The sequence below is a fragment of the Lagenorhynchus albirostris genome, chromosome 16 (assembly GCF_949774975.1).
Source record: "Lagenorhynchus albirostris chromosome 16, mLagAlb1.1, whole genome shotgun sequence".
In the NCBI taxonomy this organism is placed as follows: domain Eukaryota; kingdom Metazoa; phylum Chordata; class Mammalia; order Artiodactyla; family Delphinidae; genus Lagenorhynchus; species Lagenorhynchus albirostris.
The window spans coordinates 78,907,804-78,930,509 of record NC_083110.1 but is presented as its reverse complement, the minus strand read 5'-3'; the positions used below and the strand labels follow the sequence as shown (position 1 = coordinate 78,930,509).

General features: G+C 48.1%; 1 protein-coding gene across 4 annotated transcripts in view; it reads right to left on the bottom strand.

Annotated features, from left to right (window-relative positions):
• Positions 1–22,706, bottom strand: part of DOCK1 (dedicator of cytokinesis 1) — a 529,068-nt gene that overhangs the window by 410,057 nt on the left and 96,305 nt on the right. For all 4 annotated transcript variants that reach the window (XM_060127083.1, XM_060127084.1, XM_060127085.1 and 1 more), the window contains 7 exons: positions 21,639–21,737; positions 20,622–20,694; positions 15,139–15,242; positions 14,321–14,504; positions 9,740–9,837; positions 4,182–4,271; positions 3,750–3,850 (listed from right to left, as the gene is read on the bottom strand). In XM_060127083.1, coding sequence (XP_059983066.1) covers positions 3,750–3,850; positions 4,182–4,271; positions 9,740–9,837; positions 14,321–14,504; positions 15,139–15,242; positions 20,622–20,694; positions 21,639–21,737 — 749 coding nt within the window. The remainder of the gene's footprint in view (positions 1–3,749; positions 3,851–4,181; positions 4,272–9,739; positions 9,838–14,320; positions 14,505–15,138; positions 15,243–20,621; positions 20,695–21,638; positions 21,738–22,706) is intronic.

Sequence of the window (22,706 nt, the reverse complement as noted above, 5' to 3'; positions counted from 1 at the left end):
GCTATGCTTTCTAAATCATAAAAGAAGAATTAAATTAACTGCAGTATACTGTCAGCTTTTAGTGTACTGGGCTACACCGTAACTCTCCAACAACTAGCAGCATATGTAAAACCTGTATGACAACAACCAACAAGACTACTCCCTAAACCAAACTTCTCCACTCCCCAAGTTTTTATGTAATCAACAGAACTTCCCTGTAGCTTTTAAATATTCATCAGAGTCATAAAAATAACCTGTCAGGGCACTCACAGCATTTCCCATTAAGCTGGGAGCCAGCATGCACTAGCTTGTTATTCGAGATTATTACAAGACACTCATAAGAGCAACTGTAACTTGGATTCTGGATGACCTCGGAACGGTTCTAAGAGTCACAAGTCTACTGATAAATCACAATAAAAAGGCTTTTGGGTGACTGAGTGGATACAAAGTCATTTCTAACACTGATCAGGCTGCAGAACTCAAGAAATGAGAGACTACCATAGAAGCCTTCCTGCCAGTATGTCCTAAGGAAGGGAAGCCAGAGAGATCCCCCTCCCACAGGCTCCCCTGGCCCTGACGTCAGAAAGGTATTGTCCCATACATGTTTCCTGATGGTTCCTGAGGCACGGCAGAACATCTCAAGTCCTGGCATAAAACCTGTTTCACTCGGTTTAACTTATTGTCCCAAACTGAGTGGACCACACACACCTTTTACTCTTAGACCTTATTAATATCCCAAGAAATATACATTCCATAGAAATACATTTTGGAAATCCTTCCAATAGATTAATCAAAGAAAAGAATACAAAGAAGGAATGATTTGCAAAGAGAATGACCCAGAACCAGAAAATAAATCTGGAAGTCAAAAGACCCGAGTCCACGCGAGCCACGCCACCTGTAACGGCAGGAAGACCAACCTCCTCGGCACCAGCTCAGAGGGGCGGACCACACGGCACGTCGATTCAGTGGGAGGAAGGTCTGACCCAGCTCTGGGCAAGGCAGCTCTGTGGACAGAAGGAGCCTGTCCTGCTGGTCTTCTGGAAGAACCGTCCCCAAAGCTGGCACCTCCCTCCCTCCTCGCTTGGACCAGAGCCGGTCACTCTGATCCGTTAACTGCCCAGGCAGGGGAGCTCCTGCTTTGCGAGAGTCGGAGGGCTAAGAAGTAATGCCCATCGCCTCCAGTCATCTTTAATTTCTTCTCTTGGAGTTCTTTGCAAAGAAAGGCTACGGATTTATCAAAGGTAAGACATAAAGAAACTACCTGGACCAGACTCTAGCCTAACCAAGGCTCCTAGAAGAGGCGGAGGAGAGACTGGCTGTGATGACACTTAGAACCCGAATGTCCCCTGGGCCGGAGAAGGCTGAAAGTACTTCGTTAGTGCAGACACAACCTTCCATGATTGGGTTAGAACTGCGTGAACCACAATTATCTCCTCTGGTATTTCAAGGCAAAAATACTCAGATTCCAATGGCTGAAGAACCACTTGGGGTTGCTAGTTTACCAAAACACGACAAGAATATTTATTTTCCGAAATTAAAATTTCCTTTTTGGCAGAGGACAGACTGAATGAGAGGATACCAATTCTCAACTCCGTCCCATCATAACTTAACAATAAAATGGTACTTTTTGTGTCTCCCACTGAGTAACTTGCCCAAAGCTCCCCAATGTTCGTTTTCCACCTTTGAGAATAAGGGCACCGTTCTCCCCAAAGTCACAGGCAGGGGGACGCCAGCTAGGCGACCTGGAATGCAGCACGGTGACCTTACCACTGTTCCGATTTTCTGAAATGAAAGTGCAAAATCTGATCTGAGCAAAGCTGTTTGGCCCCCTTTCAATAAAGAAGGAGAATGGTGAAAGTGACACATATGGAGGTCACATGGCACCCAGAGCAGCACGGAGGCCACGCCCATAAACCCCGGGCTCCCTCTGGTTGCTATAGAGAGATGGTGTCACATGATCAGCCCTCCCACGGTCTGCAGGGAACTGTCCAAAGTGTGGCAAACTGGGCTTCTCCACTGAGAGAAGAGAATGTTTTAAACAAACGCTTCTTAGTCAGCAAGCACAAAGCTGGTCACAGCTTTTGCCCTGTGTGGTGAGGACACGCTGCTCCCCGCCCACTGGGGGCTCCACCCACTGCCTGCAATAAACATGCACTCAAACCGACACGGAAGAACCTAACAATCAGGGACAGAGCTGCTGACCTTGAGTCCCACAGCCAAGGACAACAGGTTCTGACCTAAGTATGGTCAACACACAGATGCGAGCTTTGACTCAACTTCCTGGCCCTGAAAGAGAATCATTTCGAATGATTCGAATGATTCTAAGTTGAATGTTCTTAAAGAAATTAAACCTTTCTTTTTCACTGCAACTCACACAATAAAAAGTCTGAATAAATGCCAATAAATCCCATGGTGAGAGAATGAGGAACTCGCCCTAATAATGCTAATCATAACAAAACCTAACTACGGCTTGGTGCTTTCTGAGTGGCAGGGATTATTCCAAATACTTGACGTGTAATAACTCATTAAAATTCTCAAGAAAACCTACAACCGTGCTGTTGCACAGATGAGAAGGCTGAAGCTCACAGAGTTTAAGCAACTTAAGCTTGAAAGTGGCAGAGTGGTAACATAAGCCCAGGTGGCCGGGTCCCAGGGCTATGGCACCAGCACCAGGCTTCACACCTTCCCCTTGGTGTCTAGTAGACCCCAAAGGGGCCCATGTGGGGATGTAGGGCAGGCGGAGAGCAGCTGGGTGAGCAGTAAGAATCCTAGTTAGTTAGAGCCGAAGCTTCTGGAACAAAAGGAAAGGCACTCTTTAAAAGGCAAAAAGAATCTGGAAACAAGATATATGTGCATATATATATTACAAACACACATATTTATATATGTATAAGTGAATCACTTGGCTGTACACCTGAAACTAACACAACGTTGTAAATCAACTAGACTTTAATAAAAAAATTAAATTTAAAGAAAAAATTAAAAAAGAAAGAGATGCAAGAGTATTAAAAGCCAATATCCAGATGAAGTCTAGAAACAATTGTCAAACCCGCAGATGTTTTATCTGCACAACATGAACATTCTGGCTCTCTGAACATCACTAACCAGCCAATTTAAAAGAAAAAATAATTTTTTTTAGATCCTTTTTCTGTTTTTGGCCATGCTGTGTGGCTTGCGGGATCTTAGTTCCCCAACCAGGGATCGAATTCGGGCCATGGCAGTGAAAACACCGAGTCCTAAACACTGGACTTCCAGGGAATTCCCGAAAAAAAACAGTTTTATCCAGCTTTGTCCAGCAGAACAAAAATAAACAAATCACCTGCAACCTTAAAAATGGTAATAAATAAATAAAGAGCAAAAAGATAGACTGAAAAGTACAAAACTGAATTTTATTCATACTAAATAACCAATAACCTCAATAGAGGACCACAACCATTTATTCATTCATCAAACAGTCATCAGGAAGCTGCAGTGCGGCGGGCACTCTGCATTCATGTATCCGTTTCATCAACCACAAACTGAACATTTCAAAGACAGACAAAAGGTGTGGAGAAGAACAAGAACTTATTCCGGAATCTTATAATATATCACCTATCTCTTTCAACAAGATTTTTAGGTCTGTTAAGAGAGAAACAATAATAAAAATGATCCCAGTAAATTCACAGTTGGGGAAGGGAAACATAGAATCACAGGCAAAAGTATATGGAAAAGACTCTTACAAAAATATACAAAAAGAAGTACTGGTTTTAAAACAACAAAACAGAACTTACGTGTAGGCTAATGTTGCACTGAAGTGTTTCTTAATGTAGGTTTCCAAAACAGGATTAAAATGCTGAAATTTTCTATCAGCAATTAGTCCAATGATAAATACCTGTTAAATTAATACTTTCATTAGCAAAAGAAATGCAAACCATTTTAGAATCTTCAGCTGAATCACTTGCACTTCTGTGTGAGTCAACGAGCTCTAACACTTTCGGACACAGGCTGGTCAGCTACTTTACTTCTTCCCCTACAATTTACATTTGCCCAACTACAGTGTTACAGTGGGAGAAACTTTCTCCCTCTCAATTCATCTGCTTTGATTGGGTTTACAACTGAAAGCGCTTTCAGGGTTACTGTGATGGATCCCGCCCCAGCTTCAAAGGCTGCAACCTGAAAGCGTCCCGTAATAGCTGAGCAGATGCAAAGTCGAGGCCTCTTACCAGAGCATCAAACACTAATGTATCAAAGGTCTCGCTCTCCGAATTCTCCATCATGATGTTGAAGAGGGCATCCAAGGTGTCCTGGAGGAACTAGAGAGACACAAAAGGTCAGCAGACGAGGTAAATTCACCCCACTCTCCCCAGCTTAGAAGAACTATCATCCTTGGCAATACTGCAAACACCCACCTTTCTCAAATGGCACCTACCAAGCTACAGACTTTGAGGATTTTTATCAGTCATTAGATTCACAAGACAAAAATCTGAGATGAGTGAATTCAGAACAAAGACAGGCCACCCTGAGCCAAGCAGAGGATGGGCAGCGGGGAGATGCCCTATAGCCCACCGCCTACCCACCCATGAGACCTCTCCAACGCTTCTCCTGACTTTCATCAGGACAAAAAGCTCAACAGCAACCCTGGGAAGTCCGAATCTGACTCATTCCGTACACGCTTGAGTGTGGGACCTGAGCTAGCAACTGGGCAGAAGCCATACAGGGACAAATTTCTAGTATAGTAAAGGATCTTCTACAGACACAGATGGCCAAGGACAGAAGAGGTGTGTGATTCTGAAACTGGGGTACAGAGCAGAGAGCCATGAGCTTAATTTATTCAACAGTAATTGAGAAATTCCTTTTATGCCTACTATAATTCACCAAAGAAATATTACAGCATAGTATGACAAAACACTATGAATTTAATTTAGAAAAAATTAGGAGACTTCAAAGTTATGTCACACTAGAACCTGGCTTTGAACCCTGACCCCATTCTCCCCTGAAAGAAGTATTATAAGATGAACTAAAAAAGACTACATTGGAAGTAATGAGTTCCCTGTTGATGGGGTAGTTCAAGACTAGGCAGAATGACACACAATGGACTACTGACCGTAAAAGGGAATGAAGTATGGCTATATCATCATTAGTCACTGGGATTAGTACATCGAAATCACAGTGAGATATCACTTCACCCAGACTGAGGTGACTGTCATCAAAACGATGTACAATAGTTAAGTGTGGGGAAGGACGGAGAGAAATTAGAGCCCTTATACGGTGCTGGTAGAAATGTAAAATGACGCCATGGCTTTGGAAAACAGACTGACAATCCCTTAATGGGTTAAACGTACATTTACCACGCAACGCAAACATTTCATTCCTGGGTATGTAACCCAAAGAATGGAAAACATACATCCACACAAAAACCTGTATGAAAATACGCATAGCAGCTTTATTCATCATTGCCAAAATGTGTCCATCAGCTGATGAATGGATAAAAAAAACTGTGGCATATGCATACAGTGCAGTATTTATTATTCAGCCATAGAAAGGAATGAAGTTCTGATACATGCCACCACAGGCCTTGAAAGCATTACACTAAGCAAAAGAAAGCCAATCAAAAAAGGTCATATATTGTCTGATTCAATTTACATAAAATATCCGGATAGTCAAATCCATAGAGAAAGCCGGTTGCAGGGAGAGTGGAAGTGATGGCCAACGGGTATGGGGTTTCTTTTTCCAGTGGTGGAACTGTTCTGAAGTGAGATAGTGTGGACAGCTGCACAATTCTGTGAATACACTGAAAACCACTGAACTGTACAAACGGAAAGGTGCTTTCAGGTATGTGAATTACATCTCAATCAAGTGGTTATTAAAAACGAAAGGAGTAAGTGAGACGGGCCCACAGCCGGGACAAAGGTGTAACTGAGTGAGATCCCTAGACCAGATCTTCCTGGGCGGCTCAGCCCATGCACAGAACCTCAGGGGCCTTCATGTCTCCAGCAGAGGACCTCAAACAGTTCGACCCGCAGACACAGAAACTAAACACAGAGACCTGCTCCCCAACCACTGCTCGCTCCCCACCCCCCGTGAGCCGTGGAACCTTGCAAATCCAGCACCCCACAGCTCTTCTTCCTGAGGGAGGACGTGTTCCCAGACCTAGGAAGTGATCTGAGACGCGTCAGGCATAAAATCCTCATTCTATTCCACTGTGCCACCTACCACCTAGTCTGTGCCAAGAATCGTCACATATAAATGACACGGGAATGAAACCAGCCGGACCAGGAGGCATTCTGGCCTGGACATCAAGGGCTCCGTCCACTCCGTAATTGTTTAAGCCTGTACCACCTCTCGTTACTTTTGTATCATTTCCCATCATTTCAGATTGTAAAAGCTTTGCAAAGGTCAAAACTTGACGCTGGGGCTTCCCTGGTGGCGCAGTGGTTGAGAGTCCGCCTGCCGATGCAGGGGACACGGGTTCATGCCCCGGTCCGGGAAGATCCCACATGCCGCAGAGCGGCTGGGCCTGTCAGCCATGGCCGCTGAGCCTGCGCGTCCGGAGCCTGTGCTCCGCAACGGGAGAGGCCACAGCAGTGAGAGGCCCGCGTACCGCAAAGAAAAAAAAAAACTTGACGCTGCCATCTGCTAACAGCCCAATGTTACTGCCAACAGACACACCAGTGTCCAGTGCCAAGCCCTGGCTTGTCACAGTTCAGGGAAAGAGGTCTACCAGCCCCACCCAGACAAATGACACAGAAACAGGACAGCAGACAGCGGGGACCTTGTGTATCTGGCCGTAGAGCCGCAGCAGTGCAGGGACACGAATGTCCTGAAGGCGATCCCTCACACAAGGCCATGAAAGGCTTCTTCTGACACCCACCCTCTCTCCAAGCCCATCCACTGGAAGAGCACAATCACCACTTTCATTTCCCACTAAAATGGGAAACTATACTTTTTACTAAATGAGCAAATACTTTTCTCAAGCAATGTCACTTTTACTAAACAAGCAAATACTTTGCTCAGTCTATCAAGCAATGTCATCTCTCCACTAAAAGTTATAAAGACACAGAAGGGAGGTCTCGAATAAATGGAATAAAACCCACAATCTATCAGTGTCCTTCAACAGAACGAAAGCAGCCCCACGCAGGCTGGGATTCCCTCTGCTCCTGGCTCTGTTAACAGCCTGGTGGCCTTAGACGAGTCTATTCCCTGCTCCAGGCCTACAGGGTATTAGGATACACTGTCAATGGGAAGGAATAAACAGGCAAAACAAGTAAGGGCCGGACAGGTCATCCAACCCTGGGGAGTACCACAGTGAACACAGGAAGGAGAGGGAGAGAGGTGAGAAAACCATCTCCAGGGACGAACAACAAGGTGTGATAACAGATTAGATAAGAGGAACTGAGGGGGGGGGGGCAATAAAACCAGACGGTTCTAGAACTTTCCTGGTCACTGTGTCAGTAGTTCAACATAAATACAATTCCTGATGTGATACAGGGACCGAAAAATGAAAGAGGACACAATTTCATTAACTGTGGGTCTTTTAAAGTGATGTTAACTTAATTCACCCAGTTTTCATCTGAATTAGGGAATTCATAGAACCCAGGGAAGTTTAAAATGCAGTTAACATTGTCCAAGCCAGCAGAAGAAGACAAGGGCCAGGAAAAGGTGATTAAAATTTGAAGATCAGTGAGGATATGTTTGAACGGTTATACAATGAATTTAGGAGAGCGATGCCAGCAAATTAATTTCTACTGAAGTTAACCACACTGCCGCTTAATTAAGGCCATATTAAGTAATTAATTTTCACAGAGATAAGGTCGTCTCCCTCCGCAAGCACCTCTCACGGAGGATAAAGAACTGAGGCGGCGACACGGACCTGGCGTGGGGACCTTGCTCTCGGGCAGCCACGAGTGGTGGCCCGGCTTGTTGCACGCCAGCCAAGGTGGAGCCCAGTGGCCACAGAAATGCATTTCCTTACACACAAGGAGAAGTCACTGGGCACACGAGTGGCAAGGAGAGCCTTTCACTGAAGAAAATATTGGAACCACCAACGATGACCAAACCTGAGCGCTCAAAGGGACCTCCGATCGCTCTAGTCTGACTGTCCTATCGCAGATGAAGGTTCAAGGGCACTGCTCCAGGGCCTGCTCTGTGTGAGGCTAAGCAATTAATCCAAGACCCCATGGGAGGAAAACGGCCAAGACAGGACTGAGTGCTGTGATCTTTCTGACACACCGCGAAGCTCTCCACATCGACAGGGCTCCTAGGTGAGTCGAGAGCCAGGGTTAACGATCACGGGGATGGTCATGACAGCGATACTGATAAATCCTGATACTACCCGACCGCCTCCCAGGGGCCAGTACCTCATTTGACCTCCACAGGGACCCTGTGAACAAGGCACTCTGCTTGTGTCCATTTTACAGCAGGGGAAAGCAAGGTTTAAAGATGTTACTTAACCTGTGTCAGCCCCACGGTGAGGATCCGCTGGAAGAGGAAGCAGAACCCTAGACTTGGTTGATTCCAAAGCCTGTTTCCACCACAGTGAAGCCAGGCCGCGCTCCCCGGACCAGAGTCCAAGAAGGATTCTGTTGCCTTAGAGGCGTATGTCAACATCCCGGAGACACTAGTTGTTAAAAGGCTTAGGACCAGGTGGACCTCGTTTTACTGCACTTGGCATATACTGTGGTTTTTACCAATCAAAGATTTGTGGCAGCCCTGGGTCCAGCGCGTCTCTTGGGGCCATTTTTCCAACAGCGTTTGCTTACTTTGTGCCTTTGTGTCACATGTGGATAATTCTTGCGATATCTCCAACTTCACTATCATTACGTTTGTGATGGTGATCTGCGGTCAGTGATCTCTGATGTGACTTTGATTATCACTCACTGAAGGCTCAGGTGATGGTTTGGCATTTTTTAGCAATAAAGTTATTTTTTAATTGGTTTTTTAATGGACATGGTTTTTAATTTTGAGAGTTTTTTGTTTCTTTTGTTTAAACTTTTTTTGTTTTTTTCCACTCACTGTGAGGCATGTGGGACCTTGGTTCCCCAACCAGAACCCGTGCCCCCTGCAATGGAAGCACAAAGTCCTAATCACTGGGCCGCCAGGGAATTCCCTTGTTGTTTGTTTGTCTGTTTGTTTGTTTGTTTTTAATTGAAGTATAGCTGATTTACAATGTTGTGTTAGTTTCAGGTGTATGGCAAAGTGATTCAGTTGTACGTATATATGTATCTCTATTCTTTTTCAGATTCTTTTCTTTTCTTTTTAATTGTGAATAATATTTTATTTAGTCATTTTTGTTTACAGCTAAAACTCTTGCAAGGAATTTGAGGACATCCTCCTCCGACATTTGCAGGACATGAAGGGCTCTGGACATTGTGAAAGTTTCCCTTTAAGTTACGACGGGAACCCAGAACAATGCGGTAGGGACCCCTGTCGGGGGTCTAGCTCAGAAAGCCAGATCCTTCTCCATTATAGGTTATGGCAAGATATTGAGTATGGTCCCCTGTGCTATGCAGTAGGTCCTTGTTGGCTATCTATTTTATATTGTACTCATTTTTTTTCACGTGACGCTACTGCACACTCAGCAGACTACAGTAGAGTGTCAATGTAACTTTGATACTCACTGGGGAACCAAATAATTCATGTGACTTGCTTTCCTGTGGTGGTCTGGAACCAAACCCGCAGTGTCTCGGAGGCGTGCCTGTACCATCTTGGGAGGTGGAGCCTACACCTCCTCATATCCGTAAGGACAACAAAACAACCAGAACCAGCATGGGAGCCACGTTACCTTCACCACTTCGCCACCATCCACCTTCATCAGCTGCCTCAGGTTCTGCTGCAGCAGGTTGGTGTTGGATCGCCACTTCAGCAGCCCCAGCAGGTCCACTGGAAACAGTAAACGAACATCAGTTCCTCACAGCAAGGACTCTGTCTCCCTCGTTCACCCATCGTGTGAGGTCCTCTAAATAACTTTTTGAACAGATGAACCAAGCCTATTTGGAAACGTGCGCCACGTAAATACTTCATTACTTTCTACCAACATCCTTGACACCCAGTGTGACTGGATTCATTATTTCCAACTACGTTTACCATGAAATGATTTCCACATGGAAGCTTTCAAAAGGCATCTGGGGAGGGCTTCCCTGGTGGCGCAGTGGTTGAGAGTCCGCCTGCCGATGCAGGGGACACGGGGTCGTGCCCCGGTCCGGGAGGATCCCACATGCCGCGGAGCGGCTGGGCCCGTGAGCCATGGCCGCTGAGCCTGCGCGTCCGGAGCCTGTGCTCCACAACGGGAGAGGCCACAACAGTGAGAGGCCCGCGTACCTCCAGGAGAAAAAAAAAAAAAAAAAAAGGCATCTGGGGAGCCTACGGAAGAGGGACCGGCCTCTCGAACCCACAAGAAGGCAGATCAGAGCATGGAAGAGGGACCGGCCTTTCCAACCCACAAGTAGGCAGATGAGAAGAGCAGCAGGCCTGCAAGGCTGCTGGCCATTCAGTGCTGTCCTGGCAGCTCCTGCCAAGGGGTTTTCTCCTGTTCAGGAATAAGATTCTTAGGTTTTTAAGATAAAATAAATAACCAACATAAATTCAAGTACTGAGAATGCAAGGGGACAGTCCCCAAAGGAGACAGGAACCCTGGCCCTGGAGACCACTGAGCTTGCCACCTTTACCACGTCCTGGCCCTTCCAAAAGTTTCTGTATGTTTCTTTTCTAATAGAAAAATCGCAAGTTGAACGTATTGGTTTTTGCAGACTAAATGTGGAAGACAATGTTGAGAAATGATTTTGTTTAAGGCATGAAAACAGAATCCAAAACATCTCTGGGAAAGGACGTCTTCATCTGAAGTCATATTAATATCCCATTACGTGAAAAAACACAGTTAGCAAAGCACATCTAATTTACTGTTTATGCTCATCGGGAATGAACTTCTGCTACAGAAACTGTCTCCATAAAAAAAAACCCTAGTTAATACTGAAAAAAAATATGTAATTTTGGCAATAGGTAGAATTTCAGGGAACACAAGACACCAGTTATAATTCAAGGATCAGACCACACAAAAGGCATACAGGGGATGAGCGCCAAACACACATTCTCATTTGTATCACCTCACCCCCAAGTACAGCTGATGAAGGGAAGAGTTACAAACAGGAAAATGTGAAGGGGACAGCATCCTAGTGTCTTTAGAATGCAAAGAGAGTAGACTCAAACACCAGCCGGGCCACGCCACCAAGATGCGACCTTGGACAAGTACCTTCACCTCAGTTTTTCTATCTGAACAATGGGCACAGTGTTACCTGGGTCACAGGGTTGGTGCAAGACTTAAATGGCAAGACGTGGAGAAAGCACTTAGTGTGATGCCAGGCAGGAAGACCAACAGCAGCCACCCATCAAAGAGGTGAACATTTTAGCCATTCATCATGAAGGTTAACGTGTTTTAATTTCTAATTGAAAGTGAAGTCATGAGAAGGGCTACATCCTGCCCAGACACGCTCTCAGTCCCAGGGTTAATGGAGATTTCCACCTCATAAGAGTTACCAGCGTTTTTTTTTGTGGGGTTTTTTTTTGTTTGTTTTATTTTTAAACAGCTTTTGCGAATGCTAGAAGGTACCGCTTATCTTTAGTTTTTTGTTTGTTTGTTTGTTTTTGGCTGCATTGGGTCTTCATTGCTGCACAAGGGCTTTCTCTAGTTGCAGCAAGCAGGGGCTACTCATCGTTGCGGCGCACAGGCTTCTCATTGCGGTGGCTGCTCTTGTTGTGGAGCACAGGCTCTAGGCACGCAGCTTCAGTAGTTGTGGAACGTGGGCTCAGCAGATGTGGGTCTCGGGCTCTAGAGCACAGGCTCAGTAGTTGTGGCACATGGGCTTAGTTGCTCCGCTGCATGTGGGATCTTCCCGGACCAGGGACTGAACCCGCGTCCCCTGCATTGGCAGATGGATTCTTAACCACTGCACCACGAGGGAAGTCCACGGGCGTTTTTTTTTAATGGAGGTGAGTTAATACTCTGGACCCCATTCATGCAAAGTTAGTGGCACTTCGGATTAGAGGGAGGCTGAGGTTCACCTCTGTGTTGTACTTTTGAGAAAAGATGCAGCTGGGCAAATTAGCAGTGGACAAACACCTTTGAGGAGGGGTAGCTTGCTCAGCCCCACACCCTCTCTGTCCCCTCTCATTCCCAGGGAACCACCACAGTTTGGCTCGTAATAATTCTCTGCCTCACGGCTTCTCTCTCTCTAATTACACAGTAAGCTGATGGAGGAGAGGAACCACGTCTCCTACCTCTTTTTCTATCCCCCAAAGCATCCAGCATAACGCTGAGAACAGAGATGTTTAATACAAACCTCGATGAATAATTCAGCCGCACTTTTCCCTAAGAAATGGAACTTCGCAGTAACGAATCATGGTTTCAGAAAAATGACTCCCTCAAATGAGAATCTGGGACTCAATGCCAGAGGCCAACTGGGGCAGCCCCATCTTGCACACACCTGACACGCCACCATCCAGAAAAGAGGCATTGTTGGCTGGTGTGAAATGAACAACAAAAGATGTGTCCCCCTCACGCTTAGTGAGCTGCATCACATCGGAATTTCCTAGTTGCCTGGCAACAGCCACTGGAGAGACCAGCATGCTCTGCCCCTCAGTCCCAAAGAGGGGATTACCCTGTGTCTGATGAGATTCAAAGAGCTTAAGGGTGAGAGGAGGTGGGACACATCTCCCCGGGAAATTACTGTGACTTAATACCTTGAGAATGTCCTAGTTCACAGTTGTCTTCCCCAGGGATATGTGGGTTAAGAAGGATTCTGTGTGTGGGCCTCACAACCTAACCGCTATTCAACACACTGTTTTAATGGGGAAAATATATTCAAGTTCCGAATAACAACTTCCGAACGTGCTTTTGGAACATGACCCGTTTCTAAGAAGGTGGCTTCCCACACAGTGAAGATGGCAAGACAAAGCAGAAGCTTAAGTGCCCCATTGGACAGGCTGCCCTGAGTTAAATGAAGCCCTAGAAGGAGTAGCCAGCTGTCAGGCTAGTTGACTATCAGGGCCATATCCAGAGGGTAACATCTGACCTACGGGGTCACCATTCCTATAACCCAGTCTCAAGCCAGCACCCGCCTTGCTGACAGCATGTTCCCTGGGCACTAAACTTGCAAACTCCCTGCGCATAATCTACCCCTCCCCATGCGTCCACGGAACACAGTGCCCCAGGGAAGGGTTTCCTTCTGCTCATGAGGTTACTAGAGCAGGCAGTGAAAGTCTGATCAGGACCGGCACTCTCCACTACCACGCAGGGCCTTCCAGATGACAGGTTCCTTCTGTCCTGTGATCAGCCTGTTAAAGCCCACACGATGACTGTCCCTTGAGCCCATCCGAGACTACTAACAAGCTTTACGGACAACCCCCGGGAACACGATTCACAACAGCAACCGACATTAATAATCAAAATCCGTGTCAGTGGCTGAGAAGAAAACATATTGGATTTTCAAGCTGACTTTCAAGAGAACGTGAAGCTACTCTGCACGGCTGTAAGACCATCACATTTGGTGAACTCGATTTTTCAATGTAAGATCTGTGCAGAGGACCCTCTGCCTCGACCAGACAGCGTGGTCTGAATCAGGAGTGCCCTGGCCGCACGGCCATGCCTTGCGGAGGCTGCAAGCCCGTGGGAACAATGTCGAGCACCCGGGCCCGCAGCGTGGGGACACTGGGCACCATCCGATGCTGCGTTAAGGTCGCACTTTGGTGTGAGTGCATCAGCAAGGGGTGCCTTATCTCGCTGTCAGGGGGACTAGAAATGTCGTCAACCCCAGCTCGTAAAACTAAAGGTAACTGGTAATTATCTCAATGAGTAGCTGAGAGAGGGGAAGACCCAAGGAGGGTAGGGGCCTCACTCCCTAGAGCTCCCGTAGCCCTCAGACAGCCCTCTGAGGCAGGCATTATAGCCAGGGTATAGATGAGGAAAATGAGCTCAGAGACTCTAGTTCGAGGTCATTCCCAGGGTTATTAGCACAGGGCCAAGGCTCAAGATCAGGGCTTTGGTCTGACTCCAAACTGTGTGGATTTCTCCCTTCCCTTGGCCAGAAAGCTTTTTTTTTTTTTTAAAGTAAATCCATTGCTTTCTCTCTCTTTGAGGTTCATCCTTAGCATAAAATCAGAACGTGAGTTTCAAAGCAGAACAACGTCACCCTCTCCCTCTCTCCTTGTCCAACAGCATCCACACGGGCCATTACGGAGGGAAGGTGTGAATGACTCGCCGGCAGGCTTCAGGGACCTAGGGAAGCCTCCTCCATTCAGCAGGGAGCACGAGAAAGATGGGGTTGAAGGAGAAAAACTCCAGGGGCGAACCCGTTTCTGGCCCCAAACTCACCATTCTGGGTCAGTTTGGTGGAGCACACGAGAGTTGAGATCTGGAAGGAATCTTTGCTGATGGTGCAGCTCCCAAGACTCTGCATGCTCTTCCCCGTCGCCGAGTGGCCCTTCTCTTCCAACTCGGCTTTGGTGGACGGCAGGCTCAAGTACGTGCCGGCGTCTTCCAGCTTCTTCGCTTCGGCCTGTGGGTTTAATGATGCAACAGGTCAAATACAACTGACAATCCCATGCAATATTTTCTACCCCTTAGGATCCTTAATCCTTTTAACCATCATGATATTTGCTCTTTATCATTTGCTAAACCACTTATTTTATTTTTTTAATTTTTTATTTTATACTGGAGTATCGTTGATTAACAGTGTTGTGTTAGTTTCAGGTGTACAGCAGAGTGATTCAGTTATACATATACATGTGTCTATTCTTTTTCAAATTCTTTTCCCAACTAGGCTGTTACATAATATTGAGCAGAGTGCCCTGTGCTAAACTGCTTATTTTAATGATTTCCCTTATTCCTGTAGATGAATTCATTCACACAGAGGATTTTTTTAATGTGTTATTGTGTTATTTTTAATATGTGTTATATGTGTTATTTTTTAATATGTGTTATATGTGTTATTTTTTAATGTGTTAATGTGTTATTGTGTATCAGCTTCTCTCCTCAGGGACAGCTGGTCATCTGAAATGTTCATTTACATAATTAAATGTTGCTAGATAGCAGTGTTCTCACAAAGATGGGAAATGTCAGCTCAGGCCAGGAAGCCCAGAAAGACTTGGAACAGTCAATATTAGCAACACTGCACCAACAGAAGAGCGTACCTTATAGACAATAAGATCATGTTCCCCGTCTCTTAGGGTGGTCCCATCGTAACGCATCAGCTTTACAAAAGCGAGTGCGAATATCTTCTCGGATTTATCCTTAGCTGCAACGGAAATTAATAATCATTTTCTACTGCCATCACGACAAAAAAGAACATCATAAAATGCGACAAGGGCTGCCTTTCTGAAAAAAATTACAAAACTGTTCTGACAGATGTTAAAGTAAACATAAACGGAGATATAGACAACGTTCACTTATCATAAAAGGATCAGCTGTGCTCAAACTAATCTGTAAATTCAAAGCAATTACAATCAAAATCTCATGGGAGAGCTTCCTTGTGAAACTTGAAAACTGATTCTACAGTAAAGGACCAACAGTAGGAGGATGGTTTTGAAAAGGAACGTGGAGGAAAGCCTGCAATACTAAAACCCAACAGGAACTGGAAAGTGGTAACAATGAAGATGGTGGGTTTTTAACACAGGGATTCACAGACCAGTGGGAACAAACAGGGCATGAAAACACAGGCCATTGCAAGTGACCACTGGAAGGGGCAGACCCGTCAGAGTGTCAACAGGGACAAACAAAACAGATGGACGCTCACCTCACACCCTCCACAAATATAAGTCCCAAGTGGACTAAACACCCTACTGTGAAATGTTCTCTTTGGCAACAAAGTCCTTCCCCCAGAATTAGCACGTGAGACTCATTCTCTCACTTCATTCAAGTTTCTGCCAAAGTATCACCTGCTCTGAAGTGACCAGCCTGCCTAGAAGAGCAAACGCCTACCCTGGTCAGTTCTTCATAGTCGCTATGGGCTGAAGTGTTATGTTGTGTTTTGTTCAACAAAATTCTTATGCTGAAGCCTAACCCCCCCACCATGTGGCTGTATTGGAGAAAAGGCCTATAAGGAGGTTCTTAAGGTTAAAAGGTCATAAGGGTGAGGCTCTGACGCTATAGAACGGGTGCCCTTATAAGAAGGGGAACAGACACCGAGTGGTCCCTCTCCGTGTGAGCTCACAGAGAGAAGGCGGCCGTCTGCAACCTGGGAGAGGGTCCTCACCAGAACCTGACTTGCAGCCTCCAGAACTGTGAGAAAGTAAATCTCTGTTGCTTAAGGCACGCAGTCTATGGTATTTTGTTATGGCTGCCCAAGCAGATTAAGACAACAGATTACCAAGAGATTACTACCAGATTACCAAGAGATTACCAAGCCTGTAGGGTGTCTGTGCATGAGAAAGGGCCAGGGGAGGGGGGAGACGACGTTTATTGTTAGTTTCATCCACTGGGCTTTCCCATGCAAAAGACATTGTGTATTTTTTCACTGCTATTTCCCCAGCGCATGAAATACTGCCTCTGCTATATAAGTTAGGTACTCAAATATTTGTTCTAGATGGGGAGACGCCAACAAACAAGTCCTTTCAGGGACTTCCGTGGTGGTCCAGTGGGTAAGACTCCGTGCTCCTAATGGGGGGCCCAGGTTCAATCCCTGGTCGGGGAACTAGATCCCACATGCATGCCGCAACTAAGAGTTTGCATGCCACATCTAAGGAGCTGGTGAGCCACAACTAAGACCTGGTGCAGCCAAAATAAATAAATAATTTTTTATTTTTTTAAAGTCCTTTCAGATAACAAATAAAACAAAAATTGGTGGCTTGTTAAAGCGCGCTGATGGGAACAGGGACCACCCAGCTGGATGGTTGGAAAAGGTCTCTCTGAGAAGACCTTCTTGATGACGTATGAGCCAAGATGTAAACCCTCCAGGAAAAGAGATGGCCAAATACAGAAGCCCTAAAGTGGGACCAGCCTGCCTTGCTTGGGGACTAGAAGCCCGTGTGGCTGGTGGGTGGTAGGCAGTGAGAGCTCCAAGGTGGGCAGGCGCCAGCTCAGGTAGAGACAGATGAGGAGTCTGGACTGAAGAAATGGATTTGTGATGAAGTTTTCAAGATGTAAGCTGAACACAGCACGGAAACACTGAGTTTCAGGGCTAGAAAAGACCTTTAAAATTATAGATCCCATGGACTCCCCTGGTGGCGCAGTGGTTGAGAGTCCGCCTGCCGATACAGGGGACACGGCTTCGTGCCCCGGTCTGGGAAGATCCCACGTGCCGCGGAGCGGCTGGGCCCGGGAGCCACGGCCGCTGGGACGCAAAAAAAAAAAAAAAAAAAAAAAAAAAATTATAGATCCCAGATTCTCTTTTTGGAGATGAAAGGACAGAGGTTGAAGAGCATACATCTGCCCACCTTGAGTCAGGGGCTCAAAATATTTGCTATAGGACATCACTGCCTGAGATACCGCGTCTCATTAGTCTTTGCGTTCCTGGTGTCCACCGGGCCTGGCACACATTAGGTGCTCAATAAATGCTAGCTCATTAGCTGGATGAATGACTGACCAACCAAAGCTAAAGGGAGGGATAAAAGCAAAAAATACGTACTTCTAGAAATTGAAAGAACTTTGTGAAAGGGTTCTTAAAAACGTAAAACTCAGTGTTCAGGTGAGAAGGAAGAGATCCTTTTAAGTTTGGGCTGACATGAAAAAAATTAAAAACACATCTCTCTGAAAGCAGCTGCAGTTCAGGACACGTGAGCATATCTGCCAGCAGAAGGCTTCCCCTGACCCTACTCTTAAGTAGCACACAATTGAAAAGTGCACCTTTTATTAATATTCTGCATCTTTACACAGGGGATGGACTGCATTTGTTACATCCTCATTAGCAGCCATTATGAGGCAGACAAGAAATTTACAAAACGTCAGAGGCCACAGAAGAAGGCCACATGCCCCAGAGGGCGGGCAGCGCTGGCGGACTCAACCAGCCCCCTGCAAACAAGGGAAACTCGGCTCCTGGCAGGCGGGCCCCAGAAGCCACTCATCTGCCCGCATCCACATAGAACACCAGCTGATGCGTTCAGAACGGCTAACAAGCGGCAGCAGAGTGTTAGACGGTCACACCAGCGCCAAACGTCCCAGCCCCAAGGACAGCTGCTGGTAGGAGAAATCCCCTCACTTTCTTCCACTAGGGGTACAGAGCGCGCATTTTGCCTGGGGCGGCGGGGAGGGCATGCAGCGTGGCCTTCCTCCCATTTCTGACCCAGAGCATCTGCAGACGAGGCCGCAGCAGGGGCCCCGCCGGCCCCCACCCCGCCGGCAGCGGACAGCTCGGGACGTCGTCAGCATCACACTTGCAATGCTCGACACGTTCCCCAAACCCCACCAGCTGTGGCCGGGGAGACTTCATTAATTATGCAAATGTGTCGTGGGAGGCCGGGTGATAGCATCTTGTCTATAATGAGTACTTAAAACTGACAAGAAAAACAAGGATTTTGAAAATTAAAATGCTACCAAAGAGATCCCTCTGCCCTGGTGTAATCTATTAATTAGAGAGAATGAGCTTGTTCTAAAGAGGGAGCGTGCTTCTGAGACAAGTCCCCTGTGCATTCTAGAACTTTGTCCTTGCCCTGCAACAGGGCTCCCCACCCTCTCCTCCCCTGCAGCCCATTCCCACCCCCAGCAACTTCCGCTGTGCAGGGCGCTGGGCCCACCACACCTTCTGGGACTTGGCTGAGGACCTACCTGCCCCCAATTCCCCCAATCACCCACCTGACCCTGCTCACCCCGCACCTCTGCCTAACGCATGCGACGCTCCCAGGCCGCTGCTCCGCACGTGGCTCCTGTGAGCCGATCTCACGCCTCAACCCAACCTAAGTCTGGCAAGAGGAGAACTCTCTGCGTGAGCTGTGTATACAGCAGGTGCTCAACACAGACCAAATGACGGCAGTGGCCTCGGTGCGCCCCAAAGGCAGGGGAGACACAAGGACTGGGGTGGGAACCAGAGGTCTTCCACTGACCATCAGGTGACTCTGGGCCACTGAGGTGGGGTCTCTGAGGCTCAGTTTCCTCATCTGTAATGTAGGAAGCGCCAATGATCTACCACATGGCATCGTGGTGAGGACTCATCTAAATAACGTGGTAAAAATACTTGCGCCAGGAGAGAGTAAGAGCACGATGAACACGTACGAAGAGGTGTCCGCATCCGTCCGAACATCTTATCCATCCACGTTTCAGCCGTCCAGGAGGGCCCACAGTTAGCAGACCCCAGCCCACTGCCTGGTGGCCTGGATTTGGCCCGAAATGGGGCGGGCCCGGCTTTCCAAGCTGCCCAGAGTTCACACCCTGCGCCTCCCACACTGCTTGGGCCTCGACCCCTTCTCAGCTGGCCCCTTAAGCACTGGGACAAGAGGAGGGGTGGAATGATGCTCTATAGCGCTCCCACCCACCCCCGGCATCCTCCACACGCCCACTCACCACGAGGGACCCCGTGCTGTTCTAGACCCCTTGGTTCAGCCACCTACCGGTCTCACCCCACGCAAGCACATCTTCGGGCTGACAGTCACACTTTCCACACACCAGCCCTGTAGTCCTCGCGCCTCTGCAACCTCACAGAGCTTCTCACTGGTCCCACACAGGGGTCTACGTACCCCCAACTTCACGCCTCTGCTCACGTGTTCACCCTCCCGGCTGCTCTCCTGCACCCTTGCCTCTGCGGGCTCCACGCTCTGGGGAGGGCACAGGTCAGGCAGGCCCCCAGAAACAGTAAGGAGGGTGGACACACCATCACAGCAGCGGTGGTCCCGTGGAGCCCTATCCTACGGCCGGCATCCTGCTGAGGGATCGGCAGCCCCCATGCATTCCCCTCCTCAGGCTGAAACATCTGTGAAGATACACAGAGCCAGGGCTGAGGTCCCCCAACCGCAGGGCTCTGGCCCCCACAGGCTGGTGGGTGACAAATGCGTCCACCCAGACCACCGTTCCCTCGATGCCGCTGCACACATGACCCAGCATCACTTATTTTCTCAAACCTTAGCCCACTGCCAGATGGACAGAGACCATGAAGGGCAGGGGGCGTATCTTCCTCTTGTGATATCTTACTCAGTGTCCAGCACAGGGTGATGTCCTTAGCAGACAACGAATTCAACACAGGTAATGAGACAAACTTCAATCATCGATAATAAATCCTCCTGGAAGGTGACTGATTCAAACTTCTTTCCTCCCAAAGTCTCGGCCTCACGGCCAAGGCTACACCAACGTGGACGAGAAAAGGCAAAGCCAGAGCTCCAGGCACCAGCAGCTGCCAGTAAAGCCAGAGGTTTTCAACGCCGACACAAGAGCATTCAGAGTAATTTTTGAAATCTAGGTATTATACCTCAGTGACCTTTCTGATGGACGGGGCAGTATTACAAGCCAAAGGGGAAAGAGGAAACCCAAGGGGTGAGCAGGAAGGAGCGGCACCTCATCAGACAAATTTGAGAAGAAACTGAAGAGCTCCTGGGATCAACTCAATCAGAGTGGACAGCACTTCACGGGAGCAGGTTCGCGTGGGCGCGGAGCTGAAGTGTCAAGACCTCACTGTGTTACAGTAGCCACGTTCTAGAACCATCCAGAGAAAATGCATGATAAACACGGGATAATGAAGCGTGTGGTTACTCACAGTCCTGGGACGATCTATGTCGGAAGGTAAACCGGAGGTGACTGCGGTTCACGTCCTCAATGGGGATGGCCACCTGCGGAATAGAGAGAGAAGCTGAGCACCTTTAGGAACATCTTCTCGCTCCATCAGCGTTGCTCCCCTGGAGACATCCTGGACCACTCTACGCTCTTCTGCACTGCAGGGAGAAGACACCATACACCTCATCCCCTGTATGACTGTCCCAGAAGCAAATGCCCTTTGAAAATTTACACCAGATAATACTGTCCGGGATGCCAGGCACACTGGACAAGGCAGCTGAATTTGTTTTTAAATGTGACCCTCAGTGTGAAGAGTCTATGTTTAAAAGTTACCATTTTCGATTTTGGCCCCGATTCGGAGGTGTCTATATTCCCTCTACGGTTGTAGGGACCTGCCCTCGGCTGCAGCGAGAAGGCGGTCCCTTTGTGACTTACAGTAAAAGGAAGAAGACTTAATACCTGCTGCCTTTAAGGCAAGATTGTCCCTAATCTCGTAGCTAACATCTGTATTCCAAAGCCAGCCGCCGGCCTGGTGTCCCAGTACCCAAGCCCGTGCGTGGTGTGTGGGCTGCGTGCGGGTGTCCACGGGCTGCGTTAGGAGCCGCAGAGCACCGAGGCCAAGGGAACAGGACGCATCTCTCCAGCGATGCCCTCCGTGTATTATCATCTCTATTTTCTTCCATTTGGTGTAAAGACAGCATGCCACACATAAAACAGACCCGAAAGAGAAAGACAATTGCTATCTTTCAAGGACTCTGTATTTGTCTCCAGGAAAGTCCTGGTTTTAGGTCCAAAAGGAGATGAAAGTAAATGTAAATTCCAAGAAACACCAGCGCGGTTCCTTAGCAACCCTAAAGGACTTCGTTGAACGTGCCTTGGGGGCTGGCGGAGGCTGTCCATGGTGGGCAGCCCTGGGCTGGGCAGGAGGCGGGAACTTCCTCAGGGTACAAATGAGCATTTCATAACCAACCCCATGGGAAAAGGACCATGCAAATGATACCTTAACCGTCTCAAACCAGCGCGGCTGTTTCACTTGGTAATAAATCACGGACTTGTATTCTGAAATAGCTTCATCACCAGCGCCCGGGAAAATCACGTGCTTTAAAAGAAGAGGCATAAAGAGATCGCATCAGCCCTCACAGAGTCTGAGGCTGCATCCGTGTCCCCCAACCCCCCGCCCGGTTTGATGATCCAGAAGGAGCGAGGGCCCTCGGGGAACACCAAAAACCCCATGGCCCACGGAACACCTCCCAGCAATGGAAGAACAGATCTGGCTGGAGCCAGCAGCCAGCGGAAAACCTTGCTCACAGACATCTAAGATCTTCATGGCTATGCGGTATATGGGGACGCTACTGTCCTCCACCCTTCGTACCCTTACCCCTGTTAACTGTCACCCTGGACCCGCAGCAAGTTGCCTGACTCGGCGACTGGAGTAAAGGGCTACAGACCAAAAAGGAGGTGGCAGCACTCTGTCCCTTCTTTAGCCACAGACACTGACCACTCGCCTCTACGGAGAGCGAGACCGGTAAAGCCCAGGGAGAAGGGCAGGGACACTGGACGCAGGCCACCCGGAGAGAAAGGATGCCACCCACCTCCTGGCGCAGCTGGGCCTCAGGAGCACCCACAGGGCACTGCTCTCGGCCACGTGGGCCCAGGGGAGCCCAGGCTGCAGCCACGGGCCAGAGAAGCAGCTGGCGGAGGGCCCCAGCTTGGGCTCAGCCTCCAGTCCTCAGAGAAGGCCGCAGCCTCTGAGCACTTCCCAGGGCACCCGCAGGCTGCTGTGACCACGCAGGAGGAGGTCTTGGTAACCACCACCGAGCAAAGCGCAAGGCTCAGAGGCCCAGATTCACAACCCAGTTCCACCTCTCATGAGCTCTCTGACCTTGAGCAAGGTGACTGATTTCTCTGGGGCTCAGTTTCCATCTGTCTCAAAAGATGCTAATAACAGTATCTGAACTTCTAACGTGATCATTCGCCCTCTGAGCCGCGGGTTTACACCGGCAAGTGGGACCCCAGGAGAGAGTGTGGAAAAGAAGGTGGTCAGTTGGACTTCCCTGGTGGCGCAGTG